Source organism: Emydura macquarii, unplaced genomic scaffold, assembly GCF_026122565.2.
Source record: "Emydura macquarii macquarii isolate MOO-44397 ecotype Brisbane River unplaced genomic scaffold, CSIRO-AGI_Emac_v2 contig_374, whole genome shotgun sequence".
NCBI lineage: Eukaryota > Metazoa > Chordata > Testudines > Chelidae > Emydura > Emydura macquarii.
Genome location: NW_027130511.1, coordinates 3,331,808 through 3,349,033, shown reverse-complemented (window position 1 = coordinate 3,349,033; position 17,226 = coordinate 3,331,808). Strand labels below are relative to the sequence as shown.

Sequence of the window (17,226 nt, the reverse complement as noted above, 5' to 3'; positions counted from 1 at the left end):
TGTGTATTATATATAGAATTGTTTTGCTCTGGAAACCAAACAAAAAAAATCTGGAAAGTTGACTTAAAAAACCAAAGTACAGTTACAGTCTAGGAACACCAGCTTTTGCAGTTTGAGTTTTAGAGTAAATTCACTGTGGCGTGACAAAAAATGATGCAATAGTGTCTATGCAACAAAGAGACATATTTTGATGTCTCCATATCAAAACACACTTCACATCATATTTGCTGAAGTGAAAGTTTTGGAGGCAGGTCCTGCAAGTCTTGCTAGCAAGAGGTAGAACTGGGCTGAAGAAGACAGGAGTGGTAGCCTCATAGGATTTTAAATATATTTAAAATAAAAGACCACCACAAAAAAGTGTAGTGAAGCAGGACCACAAATGACTGTTCTGCACCACAACCTAATCAGACAGTGGAGCAAATCCCAGCAAGACCAAAGAACTCTGACCAATTTGAAATGAAATGAGAAATATCAATTATTTCAAATTTCGAAGAATTTAAAGCCAAACTGGACCATTATGCTCAGTTAATCTGACCTCCTATATAACAGTCCATAGAATTTCACATGATTTCTGCATCAAGCCTATATGCTGTAGTTGTGTTATGCACAGAATATCCTTTAGAAAGGCATCCAATTTTGATTTAAAGACTTTGAGTGATGGCAAATTCATTGAATACCTATGTAAGTTGTTCCAATGGTTTATTATTCTCACTATTAAAAGGATCACCCTATTTTAAGATTAATTTATCTAACTTCAGCTTCCAGCCTTGAATTCTGTTACACCTCTATCTGATAAATTACAGAGCTTTCTGTTAAAAAAAGTCTCTCCCAATGTAGGTAGCTATTTATAGACACTGATCAAATGACAATGGCTCAAGACAGCTAAGTCCAAAGCTAACTGTGAAGAGTTACAAAGGGATCTCACAAAATTGGCTGACTGGGCAACAAAACAGCAGATGGAATTTAATGTTGATAAATTCAAAGCAAAGCACTCTAGAAAACCATCTCAACTATACATACAAAATGATGGGATCTAAATTAGCTGTTACCACTCAAGGCAGATATCTTCAAGTCATTGTGGATAGTTGCCTGAAAACATCTTCTCAACAGTAGGAAACAGATAGATGATAATAAGACAGGAAATATTATACCAACACTATATAAATCCACGGTATGCCCACATCTTGAATACTGCATGCAGTTCTAGTCACCCCATCTCAAAAAAAGATATATTAGAATAGGGGAAAAGTACAGAGAAGGGCAACAAATATGATTTGGGGTATGGAACAACTTCCATATGAGGAGAGAGAGAAAAAAGACGAACCATTCAACTTGGAAAAGAGATAAACTAGGGGGGAATAGAAAGCTATAAAATCATGAATGGTGTTGAGAAGATGAATAGGCAAGTGTTAATTTCATTGGGTGACCTCTGGTTCTCGTGATAAGTGAAGGGGTAAATTAACAGGCAGCAAACACAAGGAAGTACTTAAACAATTCACAGTCAGCCTGTGTAACTTATTGCCAAGGGATGTTGTGAAGGCCTGAAGTATAACTGGGTTCAAAAGATAATCAAACTTCCCCAGAGCAACTGAATGACAGGCAAAACAGAAGGATGCCAACTACAGTATTTTTATGCAAAACAGGATGCTGTAATAATCTTCTTCTGATTATCCCATTTCTGACCTCTGATTTTGACCATTGGCTCTGGCTCCTGATTACAGGCTCCAGCCCAACCCTTGGCTTTGATATCCAGTTTCTGCCTTCTGATTTTATGCATGGCTTTGACTCCCAACAATTGACTATGGCTCTGAACCCAGCCACTAGACCTGCTGCCTGCTCCGGCCACTAGGCTAGACTGCACTCATCCCATCAGCTGAAGAATTCAGGAATGGAAAGAACTGTTAAAACCATCTTTTTACTCTTCTTCTTGGTCATTGCTCAAGTTTCAACTAGAGATGGCAGAGTCCTAAACCAGTTTAGATATTTTGAAAACCAGGTAATTCCCAGGGCTGGAGGTAACATGTAACTGTGGGGTTAGAAGATAGATTTCTGGCTACTAGGATTCAGAGCAGGACTCTCGTGAAGATAACAGTCTCAACGCAATACACTTATTTTTAATTCCCTTGTATGGCCTCACTTCGTCAGGCCTGCTGGAGCAGTGAGAAAGTTTTTGGTTGAAGAAGAGGGGCCAGTTGTACATCAAGAGTTCAGGCAGTCAGGGATGACAAGTAAAGGGTAGCAAGTCAGAAGAATGTCCGCTAGGAGACAGAAAGAAAGCATCAGACCACTTTTACACAGGAAGTATAATATGGATGTGAAAGTGATGGAGGATGACTTTTTATGTTTAGGGAAGTGAACAGGAATAGTTTTGAAAATGACATTTTTTTTTTTTTTTTTTTTACTAATAGAGGATGGAGACTAAACTTTAGTATTCTAAGTCTCCCACAGGAGGTGTCCTAAAACTTTATTGCTCAACTTGAAGAGAAATCAAGGCAGAAAGATGCTAAAAAAGAAGGTCCTGGATCAAAATGAAATTCTAATATGGCCATGCTCATCCAAAACCCAGTTCAACTTCTAGCTGCCTGAAAAGAACACCTACCAGGTATAGTGAGAGAACATAAGCCAAACTTGCTTTTCTCTACTCTGAAAAATTAGTGTGTATCTTAAAATAAAATTTAAAAAATGAATCAATTCCATTATTAAAAAAGTGAAAACAAAAAACAAAAACAAAAAACAATCATGAACCTACACTTATGCATTCCATGTGCAACTGAAATGCTAAAAATAAAAATCAGCAACTAAAATATATCTGCAAAGGTTCAAGTACTCAAGTTTATCTTCTAAATCAGAGAACTGAAACAAATTAGTATTGAAGATACCTATGCTTCCCAACTGAGATACTGTTATATTCCCAATTATTAGGATATAAAAGATTTTCCTACTGCTTTTTCATAAGAAAAATAGTAGATAATGCATTATAATGTAGAAGCAGTGTGGCAATTCTACATAAAATATTTAAGTTTAATATATTTCTACTTACCTTTTTTGGGCAGTTGTACTTGATATAGTACAACTGAGTACTCAGGGACACATTTCATTTTAATTTACACAATTTACAGAAGTTGTATTAGTGAACTCAAATATATACCAGAGTACTCAAATATTAAGCCAATTTTCAAGCAAATCAGTACATTTTCCACATTTCCTTTATACCACAGGATTCAGTTTCAATAGATCTCTGACTTTAACATCTCAAACTTGATAGCTCCCAGAGTACTAACCAATTTCTTCACTCTTAACACTATCTGTCTCTTGTTTTACTTCACAATGAAATATAATCCATTTAATTTCTGATTAAATTCATCCTGAGGCAAAGACCTGCAAAATGCACTGTGCACCACATTTAAGCACCATTCCATGTCAGAGGCTAATGTGGTGTATAGGGCTTTGTGTGGTCCCTCTGTACCGGGGTGAATTTCACCTTTCATCCATTTCCTAAAGGGACCACAAAGAATACTGGGCCAACCAATCCTAAAAGTGCTCTAATCCCATTAAAAAACTCTACCACTTTCAAAAGGTGATAGTACAGAAGACCACTAAAGATTGATTTATACTGTTTAAATCTCGCTCTCTCTGTAGCTTGCCTATTGCTAGACATCAATTGTTATAAATTATAATACAGGAGGAAGAGGCTTAAGGTTACACTGAAAGTTGCTCACAGTTGCTATAGCTTCAGTCTGTTCATTGTTGTACTCTCTGTACTGTCCTAGCATCTGGTCAACATGTCTCAGGTTTCGGTTGGTATCCTTAAGAATGAAATTGAGGAAAAAGAATGTTAAAGTAGAAATCTTCTCTCCAAACAAACAAAAATACATTATTGTTTAGCTTTACCATTAATAATACTTTGCCTCATGCTAGGCATCTAAATAAGTGGTCTGATTTTCAATGTAGCTGAGCAACCACAACTCCCATGGAAGGCTATGAGAGTTGGAGACACCAAGCACCTCTGAAAAAAATCAGACCAGTCATTTTCAATAGATATTTAAGTTCAGAGAGCTAAATTTTGGCTATTCTGTATCGAAACCTTTCAGCCAAGAATCTTAGAGCAATCATTTAGCCTCATAGTATGACAACCCCTTTGAGAGACCAACGTATCATTATCCCTATTTTACAGATGGGTAAACTAAGGCAAAGAGCTTAAGTTCTTGTCAAGTTCACCAAACAAGTAAGAGAGAGCTTGAAGCTATGAGCAAGCACTCTGAATAAACTGAAAATATATATTGGAATTTATATTACATTGTCTGGCTCAATGGCTACATACAAATATAAGACACTCAATAAAATGGAAGTGTGATCTTGCAGTCATGGCACAAGACTAGAGTCAAGAGATGGAGTCTATCACATGCTGTGATTCACTTTACTCGCAATAAGTCGGTTCCCCCATCTGTAAAATGAGGATAATACATATTTCAGAGTGAAGCACTGAAAGTCTTAATTCATTAATCAAAATGATGAAAGCAGTGCATCTAGATCAGGATCCTTTTTCAGCTCAGAATTAAGACTGCAGTTTTAAAAACACAATTTGACTCTGAAAAAAGTTATTCTTAAGTGGTATAGTGGGGGTTCCATTTGTTGTATCTTGGTTATTCCAGCTCAAGTTTACCCTGTTTGCAAATTAAGTAAGGTAAGGTAAGTGTAGACCAGAGCTAAGTTACAGCTCAGCAAACTCACCCTGGGTTCTTTCTCTCCTTCTCATGAGCAACAGTTGCAAAGATGCTGCAGGCCAAATCGTTTTTATTGCTTGTGATGGACATTAATAAGGAAAAATCTAGCTTGACTCAGAGCCCAAGGTGAGTCTTCAGGGCTGTCAGCTAGAAAACAGTCTTAACTTGCAAACTGAGCAAGTCTGAGCTGGAGTCAGGGACACATAAAACATGGAACCTCACAATGCCAATTTTACAGATTTACTTTTGCCCACAGAGAAGCAACTGCCTCAAAAAGTCATCGAAACAAGAGACATGCAATCACATTGTTTCGCACTGCACCTGTTCATGATCCTTCAGCTGAACATTATCTATTCAGATTACCTGATCTGCAAGAAAGGGATCTTGTCCTTACACCTGTCTGTAATTATTTTCATTTATATCATGATAGCACCTAGGATTCCCAAGACTCCACTGTGCTAAGCAATGTACAAACACAAATCAAAAAGACAGTCCCTGCCCCAAAAGTTCTGCAGTAAAAAAATTTTAAAAATGGCTCTGTTCACCAACATTTTGCCAACTTTGTAACTGAAAAAGACAAAGGACCTTTCAATGGTTTAAATGGGTCATTTCAACCAATATTTTATCATGCTTCTATGTTGCTGTCAGAAACAGCAGCAGTAAGATACCCATTGTAAATGCAGATGTGTCATGCTTTATTTCCCAAATACTGTTTATAGTTTGTAAATGGCAAGCAATGATCCCCACTATCACAGCACTTTAGACAACCTCATTAGAAAAAACTGGAGCACTTTCTTTTACACAAGCAAAAATTATCCTGTTTGCACAGCATCTGATCATTTTCTAACAACCTGTAAAGTGCTTGCTAAGGTATGGATTTTCTCTGTAACATCTTCAGCACCATGGTTTCGGGCTCTGCTGTGGGTCGCTCTTAGAGGGCCCAGCCTTCCTACACGACCACGAAGAAAGTTGTCTGAATCACTGGACGAATCTGCCATTGATGTATTGATATCTGTGAAACACGGAAAAAGATCTGAATATAACCAAACTTACATTATAAAATCCATTCATTGAAATATAAACAAACATGAACATCCATCATTGCCTAAAATATATGTATTTTTCAGAGTGGTGATTAAGCAATATGCAAACTGATGAACAGGAGGTTTTGATTGCAGTAATAACATGAAGGGAAGATGACTATCACAGCAAACATTGACAACCCTGGAAGCATAACCTAGCTGAAACAAATAAAGAAAAACTGGAGCATGAAAATTCCTCTTTCAGAGGCAACACAGCATACTCTACTCCATAGCTATATGCAAGAACTTTAAGGAAGCAATTGATGCCTCATGAAATACATTTTATATAGAAATAGTTTTGCCTCTACTTTCTCTCTTTACAGGGAGAGGTGGACAGATGTAGTTGGAAGGAAATTCTTGTTTTCTATTAAATATAGACAATCACATAAAATCATCTGTGTTTCTTACAAATTCACCTGCCCCAGGTTAACAATATGAAGTTATAATCCCATTTGTCACTACAGCAATAAAATGATAACATCACAAAGAAGGGATTAGGAGTTCAGGTGATCATAGGTAGAAAGAAAAACTCAAAAAACAAATATCTTATATTTTTAATCGCAGGTATCACTAGAAAGAATTTTTAAGGGAGGGGCAGTAAAAAAGAGAAATATAAGAAAAAGAGTAGCATTACTTAGGCAGAACAGACACACTGGTGTTATGGCTCATTACAAAAAATTCTACACACTCTACTGCCTACTAATCCTTGCTTACTTCATTGTAAGTGAGCACTCACAGCATGTGTGATCCTCTTATGCATAACAATCTACCCCAGCTTGTATTTAGCTTAGATACCTGGTTACCTTCCCCAGATCTGAAGCCGTGTTCTGTGAAGCTCAAAAGCTTGTCTCTTCCACCAACAAAAATTGGTCCAATAAAAGATATTACCTCACCTACCTTATCCCATGCTAATTAGTTGGTATTTAGCGGCATCAACACCCTTGGGAAAGTATTAATAAAATTAAATGAAACTCTCACCTGAAAAAGTAACTCACTAATATTAATGACATATGAGTTTATCATCAGGCCCTCCATGGTGACTACAGAAGAAGTGTAACAAAGACCTATAGCATGTGCTGGAAACATGCTAGATTCTCATTTTTCACTTGACTTGAAGAAGATAATCTTCTTCATAATGATATAAATACAGGTATGAAAGACAGCAACTTATTGATTCATCAGAAAATGTTTAAATTATGATTTGCAAGATGATGTACGCCGGATAAGTGCTAACTACCGGGGTCATATTTTACAAACACTGGCTACATGCATGTTAATCACCTCAGAAGAAAACAGTTAGGGTATGTCTACACTGCAGTTAAAAACCTGCAATTGGTCCAGGCCAACTGGCTCGGGCTAAGGGGCTCAGGCTAAGGGGCTGTTTAACTGCAGTTTAGGTGTTCCAACCTGAGCTGCAGCCCAAACTCTGGGACCCTCCCCCCATCACAGAGTCCTAAAGCCTGGGCTCCAACCTGAATCTGAACATCTACACTGCAATTAAACAGTCCCTTAGCTCAATCCCCACGAGCTCAAGTCAGCTGGCACAGCCAGCCACAGGTTTTTAACTGCAAAGTAGACATACCATTAGGGTCTCTGAATGCTGTGACTTTCCATCCCCAAGGAAACAGCTCCAAACTAATAACATCAATAAAATGAGTTTGTTGATTTTAGCTTCAAAGAGACTCTTCTGTACTTATATATTCCTAAAGTCACTATTCACAACAGAAATCATTTTACAAAGCTGGCCCAGTACCACAACAGCTCTATATTTTGCTAAACAAGAAGCCCATTACGGATTCCTCTTCTTCCAAGTACAGTGAAAACTAAACATCTCCTGGAGTAGACAGTACTTCCACAACACTTTTCATCCAAGCATGTCAAAGCAATTTACTAACAGTAATTAAGCCTAGTAAGATGATTTTACAGATGGAGAAACTAAGGCATATAAAAGTTAAGTGACCTGTCTCAGGTAACAAATAGACATACTTCTGCAGTTTTGCTGGGAAAAGAATGAAGTATGACTTCTTAATCCTTCAGCATCATTCAATGCTTGGAAGAAATCTGCAGGTATAACGATACAATACCATAAAACAGGGGAGTGAAGGAAGAATCTAGTTTGATGGATAGCAAGAAGAAAAATATGAGACAAAGCAATACCTGATATCAATAAATTAAAGGCACATAAAAGATCTAACATATAGATCACAGTGGTCAGACTACTGATGAGGTTTACATGGAGAAAGCAACAAGAATGAATTCTTTCCCACCTTGAAAAGTTACTCTCTTCTGAGTAGGTTACGGTCACTACCATATAATTTGTTTAAAAAACAAAAATCTCTATCACTGTAAGCTTCATAACCAGCCTTCAAATAGCTGTATGCAATTCTGTCCAGTGTGTGCATACAGTTAACAAGTATTAAAGACATACTGAATGTGTCAAGTTAACCTGGAAAATATACTTACCTTGAAAAGTGTAGTCTTTAAACTCTGAATTCACTCACAGTTGTCTGAGTAAAAACCCACACAATTTTTGCAGAAAGATATTTTTTTAAAACCTATACATACAACTTTATTTCTTGCAAGTCCTGTAAGTTAAGTAGATCATACATAGGGCTCAAACTTATTGTATTGATATCAACGGGAGTACAAGCAAGACTGCACATACTACGATTACCACACTACACATGAATAGCTTTGTTTACAGGACTGATGTTAGGCATAAGCAATACAAATGACCACCTGAAGACCCACAATTCCATGAAGCCTGAACAGAGCAATCCAATCTCTGACTCTGATAGGAGAGGAGAAAATTCACTAATTTCTGTGCTATTTTGGTTTTTATACACTACATTCATTACTGTGGTATCCAAGCACCTTTCAAAGAAGGATAAACACAGAGCTGGTCTATGCCACAAAAATTTCACTGTTTGAAACTGTTAACACAAACTATACCAATTGCAATTTTGCAATTAGTATATACTAGAACAAATGACATTCAACATTCATTTTTAGGATTTAATCACAATTAACTGACACAGTGCTCAGAAAGATTTGTCCTGCTCTACACTGACCACAAAGTCATGGTCAGCATTGTTTCAACAAACCTGATTTTTCACAACTATATTCAAATATTGTAAAATTTTGCTGAATACGAGTTCATAGAGGTTTATATCTGCCACAGTCTCCTTTTTTTATTTTATTAATACATCCATTCTTTTATGACAGAAATCTTATGAAATTTGTTTTACAACTTAAATAGAGATAAAGTTAGTATTATACACAACTATAAATTGGCCTGGGGAAGTCCATAAAGCTGTACTGACAAAATCTACTACTAGTCACTTTGTGATATTGATCACATATAGTGGTTGATGCTTTTCTACTTTTCGTTTTCCTCTTCTGTATATTCAGTCAAAAGTTAAAGTCCTTCATCTCATATTTAGGTCCAAACATCTGTTTTTCTGACATTGACATGTGTAATCTGTTTATTTGTTGTCCCATCAAAACTCTATACAATATTAAAAACTTTTCTCCTTTTTCTTCATATTTTAATACCTTTGAGCTCAACTTTGACTATTTTTGAAAGGGTTTCTCCCTTCCTTAGTGTTCAAAAAAAAAAAAAAAAAAACCCAAAAAAACCCAAAAAACACTTCTCAAACCAGCAGGTTTGGTGGCAAGAGATGACCCTGTTCCAGCAAACGCCAAAACATTTCACCAGATTTCTAAGTAGTTATCTATTTTCCTTCTCCCCTAGAAAAATTAACTCATCAGAATTTTTACATTACCAGAATTTCCCAGACTTTTTCATACCCATAAATAGATTTAAAGAAGTCACTCTTCAACCAACTTGCTATAGTAATTCTAGCAGGAACCATGAGATAAGTGATCAATGCTCCATAGCTTTTGTAAGATGCAGAGTTTTCAGCCAATTTAATAAAAGTACTAAGGGGTTACCTGATAGTGGATACCTTTTTATCTCCCTTATGGAGTCTCCAGTAGCATTCCCAATGTCTTAATTTTTGGGTATGTCCATGATATATGGATAAATCCTTTCATTTCATTACATTTTCTCCACCATTTAACTGTCCCTGCACTATACATTCATTTAATTTTAAGAGGAACTAAGTACCATTGATAAATAATGATAACACATTAATAAAAGAAAATCTTGTTCATTGAGGTGAGGGAACCACTGTTCCACATGTTCTCCCATTCCTGAGTTTTGGTGTCTATGCCTAGGTCAATTTTTCATCTTTTCATGAACATACTTGGTACAGTAAGTAACTGTTAGAGATTACTTTGTACAGAATGGAAATGCCTTTGTATTTCATCGATGTAGTGAGTAATTTTTCAAATTCCATCAACTTTCTGCTTAGGTTAGCATTTTCATAAGGGTGGGTTTTAAAAGCCTCAATTGTAAGTATTGATATATTGGAATTTTGGTGTCTTTTGTATTCCATCAATTTATCTAAATGTACTGTCTCTAAACAGTTGGCCACATTTTGATACAAGTTCCCATATTAAATGTTAAAACTTCCCAGGCTTTTACTGAGGTTACAAGAGATGAGGGTAGGGGCTTGGCTTTCTAAAAAAAATTATCCCAAGTTTCTTTTGTTGCTTTCATAAAAGGGTGGCTATATACAGATTTTGGCCTATAGGATTTCTTTATCCAGAGAATCATGTGTAGTTTGACTGCACAACAATGAGCTTGTTCTATCTCCACCCAGTCCTGACTAGGGTTTGATGTTATCCAGTACATCAGGTTTCTGATCTGACTAGCTTGATAACAGGGTTAATGTTTGGTAGAGTCAATCTTCCCCTTTGATATAGCCTTTGTAAAGTAGATTGCTTAACCCTGGCTTTTTTATTTTCCCCAATGAATTAGTTTATCATGGATTGCCACTGATTTAATAAATTTCCTGGGACTAAAATCAGGAGCATTTGGAAAAGGAAGTTAATTCAGGGTAAGATATTCACTTTAACTGCTGCAATTTTGCTTAACTATGACATTTCGTATTTTGACCAATTTTTCAGATCTATCTTTTTAATGAAAAGCATATTATATAAGTTTTGCCATCTTTTAGAAACATGGATTGTCAGACATCTTACTAAAGTAGTTACCCATTTGTATTCATATTATCTTTATCATACATCTTTCAGTAGATCAGAGGCCACACCTATGACCAGGAGGTCTGCCTTATCAGAGTTTATTCTAAATCCTGACACACTGACAAATTTTAAGATTTTCTCTTTCAGTTCTAGTACCGCGTGAACTGGATTCATAACAAATACCTTAACATCATTTATATAAGGCTAATTTGTGTTCCCTGTTTCCATTGTCATGAGGACTATTTCTGATCAACTGGATGAATGACTTCATTACCATGGCAAAAAGAAGATGTGTTAATGGACATACTTGGTATGATCCTCTAAAGGAGAATTTTTCTGATATCCCTTTACTCTTACAGCAGCATATTGATCGGAAAATAAAATGGAAATGCAATTTTGATCCTAAACCAAATGTATCTCAAGTATCTTTTAAGAATTACCAGTTTACTCTGTAAAAAGCTTTTTCTGCATCTAGTGATAAAAATAGATGGGGCTCATTGGTAAGAGTCTGCAAAGAAGATCAGGTCTAAAACTATTATTTGACAGTTGCCTGTTTAATACAAATCCTGTCTGATCTCTGTTTGCAACATGTAATTTCTTCCCTTCCAGAGGTGAAAGATGATTGTGAGCAGAATTATTTTCTATATTATTTTAAATTATGTACTATGATGTGCTATATATTGTTATTTGGGAATGCAAGATCAAATAAGTATGTTTTCCATTTGGCTCAAAAGGACTGTTGCACTGAACAGAAACAGCCTATAATATGACTAGAAAAATTTAGCCTTTCACCTCAGTGAAGCTTCCTGCGGCTGCAAAGATGCAAATTAGCAGATCCAATTGCAGGATTGGGGCCTAACTGTTGCTCCACATCCTTCTTTCCCCATTACATTTATTTCCAATATTTAGGGCCAAAAATACTAGCAGCCCTGGCTATTTATGTTAAACGCTGGGGAAAACTGACTTTTCTAAAAGTTTGCAATAATCTAATTTTAATAACATCTAAGGGCAGGGTGGGTTGGAGGGAATCAAGAGACAGAGTTACAATAAGAAAATATTTTAAAGGGTCAATTTTTCAGTCCTCTCCACATGATAGTTTCACTTCATCCTCCCTCCTCCCGGAAGGAATACTATGTTCCAATATTAATTTAGGCTTTACCTACACTATGATTCTCCTTGTGATATACACATACTTGTGGTAACTCAATGAGAGCTAGCACAAATATCAATAGCAGCGTAGCAACGTAACTGGAGAAGAGGCACAGCTGAGCACTGCCGAGTACCTACCCACTGGTTTCAGGCAGGTCTGTACTTGGCACAGCTCAGTCATGCCTTGTCTGCCCTACCATGGTTACACTGCTATTTATATTCCTGCTAGCACAAGTACACAAGCAGAGGAATCACCCCCTTAACTCATAGCATAGACATTGCTTTTAGTGTAGTTAAGCTACTAATTTCTACCTATTGAAGATTTAGTAACAAGGTCCCCCCACACACACACCCCATAACAGTATATGCCACGCCAGTCTTGCACAAATGTATTAGTACATTAAAATATTCACATGGTACTTATCTAAATACTTGCTAGAAGCCACTTACCACAATGTGCCAAGGCCATCAGCCAAGACTATTCAGAGTCATACAACTAATGAGAACATCCATAGATACATTAGATAGAAATATCAAAAAAAAAAAGTTTGCAAGGGATATAAGCATTCTTTCTTCAGGGCACAAGCCAATTTCTAAAACGATGGAGAAAGGAAGAAACGTCTTTCAGACAGGTTATTCCATAATTGCCCACTTTGTGTTTCCTTCATTTTCCTCTGAAGTATCTGGTACAGACCACTATCGGAGAAGCAATCTTGAACTAGCAGCCACTGGTACAGCAATTCCTATGGGGAGGCTTTACGTTTATCAACGACATACCGGCTAAAGGCTGATATGATAGACAAGAGTCCTGAATATGGTCAAGGGTCAGCACTCAGGCAGTAATCCCATCACCCTTTCCTAGCCAGTGGAAGAAACTCCATAATTTGAAATATTTAAAATTAGACTAGACAAAATACTAGGATGTGTACTAAAAGGGATCATGTATTAGCAGGAAGATGGACTGTATGATCTAATAGATCTTTTCTACCTCTAACTTCTATAAGCAAGATTGTTTCTAAACAAAAAGTAACCTTTGGTGCCATGATTCCTGCCAGTCCTTATAAACAGCTGACTTTCTTCCTGCCCTTACTCATTTCATTCAGTGCCTGAGATGTACCTTTTTGAGAGTCAGGAGATAGGGAGAGGGAGACCAGGGCAGCGTAGAGCAGAAATGATACCTTGCCTAAGTGTCCTAGGACAGGCACCTTTGGGTTCTTTGACTCAGACATTTAGGCTAGCACACAAGCTTTTCCAAGAGTATGGTTCTGGTCATAATTCTTCTGTTTTATTTTTACTGAATTTTTAAATACCAAAATAAAGTAATGCTGAACATCACTAAAGTTAATTTGCTGAAAACAATATAAAATTCCAAGAAGTATCTCCACCAAATGAGATCAAGAAGAAAGAAAAAGAAACACAACCCTAGAAGTAGCAAAGGAAATTTACCACATAGAAGGTTAAGGGGGTTACTTTAGCTGTCCAACAGAAGGCTTGCTCAAAAATGCAATGGCTGCAGTGCTGAAAGGAGGCTAGTAAATAAAGTGCTAAATAAACAAAAGATGACTGAACTGAGGACATATCTGACAGAAAAACAACTTTCTACTAGGTTTTCATATAACTTTTAAGTGACACTCCTCTTTAGTCAACCAAGGGTGCTAAGAGGAAGTGCAAGCACTTCAAACCTCTCTTAAGCATGAGTGTTTGTAGAACTGACATCCTCATTTTTAATATGGTCATGATAGTCTCTCATTTCAACTCCTAATGGGGAGAATAGTTAGAAAAATAACTGAAATACAATGTAATTAGAAGTACAAATATGTGCTGAAACAGGATGAAAGCAAGAAGAAATATTAGCCAAGAAGATAATGTTTCTTGAAGCTAGGTATATTTCAAAATTGTACTAGAGTAGGCTTAAATAGTGAACTGCAAAGGGTTGTTTGTGTCCTTTATTGCTACTTTGTAATCTACACAGGTGTCCTCAATTTTTTTTCCAAATAAATGTTTTATGTTTATACCTGGTCTTTTTAAATACATTTCATTAAAATATTAAGTCTTGATTTCCTGGGTTTTGGGTTAGAGGATCCCGGGAAGACTAGACAGAGCCCAATATTAGAGCTGACTTAAATCTGAGCAACCACTTCCCTTTCCCAAATGAGCAGAAAAGGAAGTTGAGCTAATATTTAGAACTCTGGAAAGGAAGTTGGGTTTATTGTTTCTTATTTGTTTCAGCCTTTCTTGAAAAAGCACACTCGCACATGCACACACACACTCTCTCTCTCTCCCGCTCTCCCCCATTTGACAGTTTAGTGCTCTAGTCTTGCTTGAAGTCCCTGCAGGTTTTAAGACTGACCCCAATTTAGTACAGACCCCCATACTGTATTATCAGTATTGTTCTTTTGTTGACAAGACAACACACAAACCCTTATCCTATTCACAAAGATTGAGACAACTATCAAAGCAGAGAGACCATGATGGTTCCACATTTCAATGTCATTCAGCCATGTTTCAAGGCAGTGGCCCTACACTACTACATTTTATTGTTATTCTAAGAGAGCACATTCCCACATTATACTACAATGCCAAGCAGCTGTTTCAAGTCCCACTTAAAAATCCATTTCTTGTGTGATGCATACAAGAAACAAGTATATTTGTTACACCTAATAGCAATAATACCAGGTTCTTATATAGCATTTTCAATCAGTAGATCTCAAAGCACTTTGCAATCTCTGATGTACTTATTCTCATAACACCCTTGCTAAGTTAGGAAGTATCATCCCCATTCCTACAGATGGGGAACACAGACAAGCTAAGTGACTTGCCCTGGCCACACTGGAAGTTTGTGGTGAAGGAGCAAATTGAACCCAAGTCTCCCAACTCTTACTAATTAAGCAATCTCCAACTCTGGAGTCCCAGGTTCCTATCTCCTGGGTATCTTAAGACTGTAAACTCTTTATGGGGCACAGGAATGCAGGATACTATCATTTGTGAGCTCTGACCAAAGCTGAGCATGTTGTCAGCACTTAATACCTGGATCCCCCCGTTTCGTTTCATTTCATTGCCCCCTCACGCTGCTGCGCCACCTTTCGATGCCAGGATAGCACGTTTCTTCTCTGTAGTTCAACTCCAGCTTTCTAAACACAACACTTCTGTATCAGGCTGCACCGTCCCCTCCACCCCGCGGCCCCCCAGTGCAGCCCCACCGCCCCCAGAGCGACTGCAGCGCCCTGCAAGCACCACAAAGCCGTACCCCCCCGCCCAGGACAGACACCACCCCTATGCACTGCCCCACAGGCCCTTCCGGGTCCCAGCCCCCACAGTGGTCTCCATCAGCCCCATCGGGTCACAGCCCCCTGGATCCTACTCCCGAGCCACCCAGGCCCAACATACCCTTAACGGGGGACGAGCCCCTCCTCACCGCGCAAGAGACCTCAGCATCGGGACTTCATCACCGCGCCGACTCCAACCGCCGAGCTCTCCTTAGCTTCCTCCCCACCTTGCCGCTATGGCAACTTGAACTAGCCGCCCTGCCACAGGGAGAGAGAGCGGCCTCCCAGGCGCCAGCTGCCTCGGCGCATAGCACCATGGGACATGTAGTCCACAGGCTCAGACGCCGCTATCGTGGGAGAAGGTTCAGCGCACTACAACTCCTAAAAGGCTTTGCGGTTGCTCCGCTGAGTCTGCTTTAAGGCGCCGCTGGCCGCGCCGAAAGCCCCAGCGAGGGAAGTAGCCTGAAGCTCAGGCCACGCCCATTGTTTAGGGGGTCTGGACACTGCTTGAAAGTGTGAGAACAGCAGCGCCGCAAGACCTGACCCTAAAGGTGACTCCACACTGCACCTGGGGGAGGAGTTTAACAGGAAAATTCGTATTTAAAAAAATTAAAATGCAAATAAATATTCTTTGTAAATGATTAATTTCTAGAAAATTTTCAATTGTAAAATACTTTTGCATTTGAGTACTTTATAACACAGGTGAGCATACTACTCCAGACTACCCATCTGCATAATATTACTCATGTTGGTTAGTGCTTTCAGGGTCAGCACCTTGAACTGTAATCTGTTTAAGATGGGGGGAAAATATTTTATGTGGTGTCTATACAGCAGCTTGCATAGTAAGGTGGGGCTGTCAAATGATTTTTAAAAATCGCAATAAATCATGAGATTAAAAATAGTCACAATTAATTGCAGTTTTAATCACAATGTTAATAGAATACCAATTTAAATTTAAAGATAATTTGTATCTTTTTCTACATTTTAAAAAAATTGATTTAAATTACAACACAAAATACAGTGCACAGTGCTCACTTTATATTATTATTTTTATTACAAATATTTGCACTGTAAAAAAGTTTTAAAAATAGTATTTTTCAAGTCACATCATACAAGTACTATAGTGCAATCTCTTTAGCATGAAAGTGCAAATTACAAATGTAGATTTTTTGTAAACATAACTCTACTCAAAAACAAAACAATGTGAAACCTTAGAGCCTTCAAGTCAAAGCATGAAGGGGCATACAAATATTTAGAGCATCTGGCATGTAAATACCTTGCAACACCAGCTACAACAGTGCCATGCACATCTCTTCTCACTTTCAGGTGACATTGTAAATCACAAGAGGGCAGCATTATCTCCCATAAATGTAAATACATGTGTTTGTCTTAGTGGTTGGCTGAACAAGAAGTAGAACTGAGTGGACTTGTATAAGGTGAATTGAAAAATACTATTTATAATAAATCTAAATTGGTATTCTATTGTTTGACACTGTAATGAAAACTGTGTTTAATTGTGACTATTTATTTAATCTCATTAATTTGTTTTGCATTAATTGCATGCACTAACTCTGATTAATTGACAGTCCTAGTCCCTATCTTGATTGTAACCTGCAGGTGTTAAGGTAGAATAAACAATAAAACAGCTTTCTAAACACAACACTACAGTACCATAATTCCCTACCAGCATAGGTAGAATTAAGTACTGGAGCTCACTGTGGTCAGAAGTGTCAGGCCATAAATTTAAGACAAGATACAATAAGTAGACTTGAACAATAGAAGAGAGTCAGGGAAGAAGACCAAAAATAAGCAATAACCTCCTGCAGTTACATAGTAACTAATGCAAAAAATGTATTGTATCTGATTCACTTAGAATATTGGGTGTTTTTGCTTGTT

General features: G+C 37.6%; 1 protein-coding gene across 4 annotated transcripts in view; it reads right to left on the bottom strand.

Moving 5' to 3' along the window:
* The window catches only part of CEP128 (centrosomal protein 128), a 400,917-nt gene extending 385,353 nt beyond the window's left edge, over nucleotides 1-15,564 (bottom strand). For all 4 annotated transcript variants that reach the window (XR_010917028.1, XR_010917026.1, XM_067532353.1 and 1 more), the window contains exons 1-3: nucleotides 15,452-15,564; nucleotides 5,576-5,736; nucleotides 3,720-3,806 (exon numbers count right to left, since the gene is read on the bottom strand). Coding sequence is in view for 2 of the 4 variants with exons in the window: in XM_067532353.1 (XP_067388454.1) it covers nucleotides 3,720-3,806; nucleotides 5,576-5,722 (234 nt within the window). In the remaining 2 variants the exon portion in view is untranslated. The remainder of the gene's footprint in view (nucleotides 1-3,719; nucleotides 3,807-5,575; nucleotides 5,737-15,451) is intronic.
* Between the last annotated feature and the right edge of the window lie 1,662 nt (nucleotides 15,565-17,226).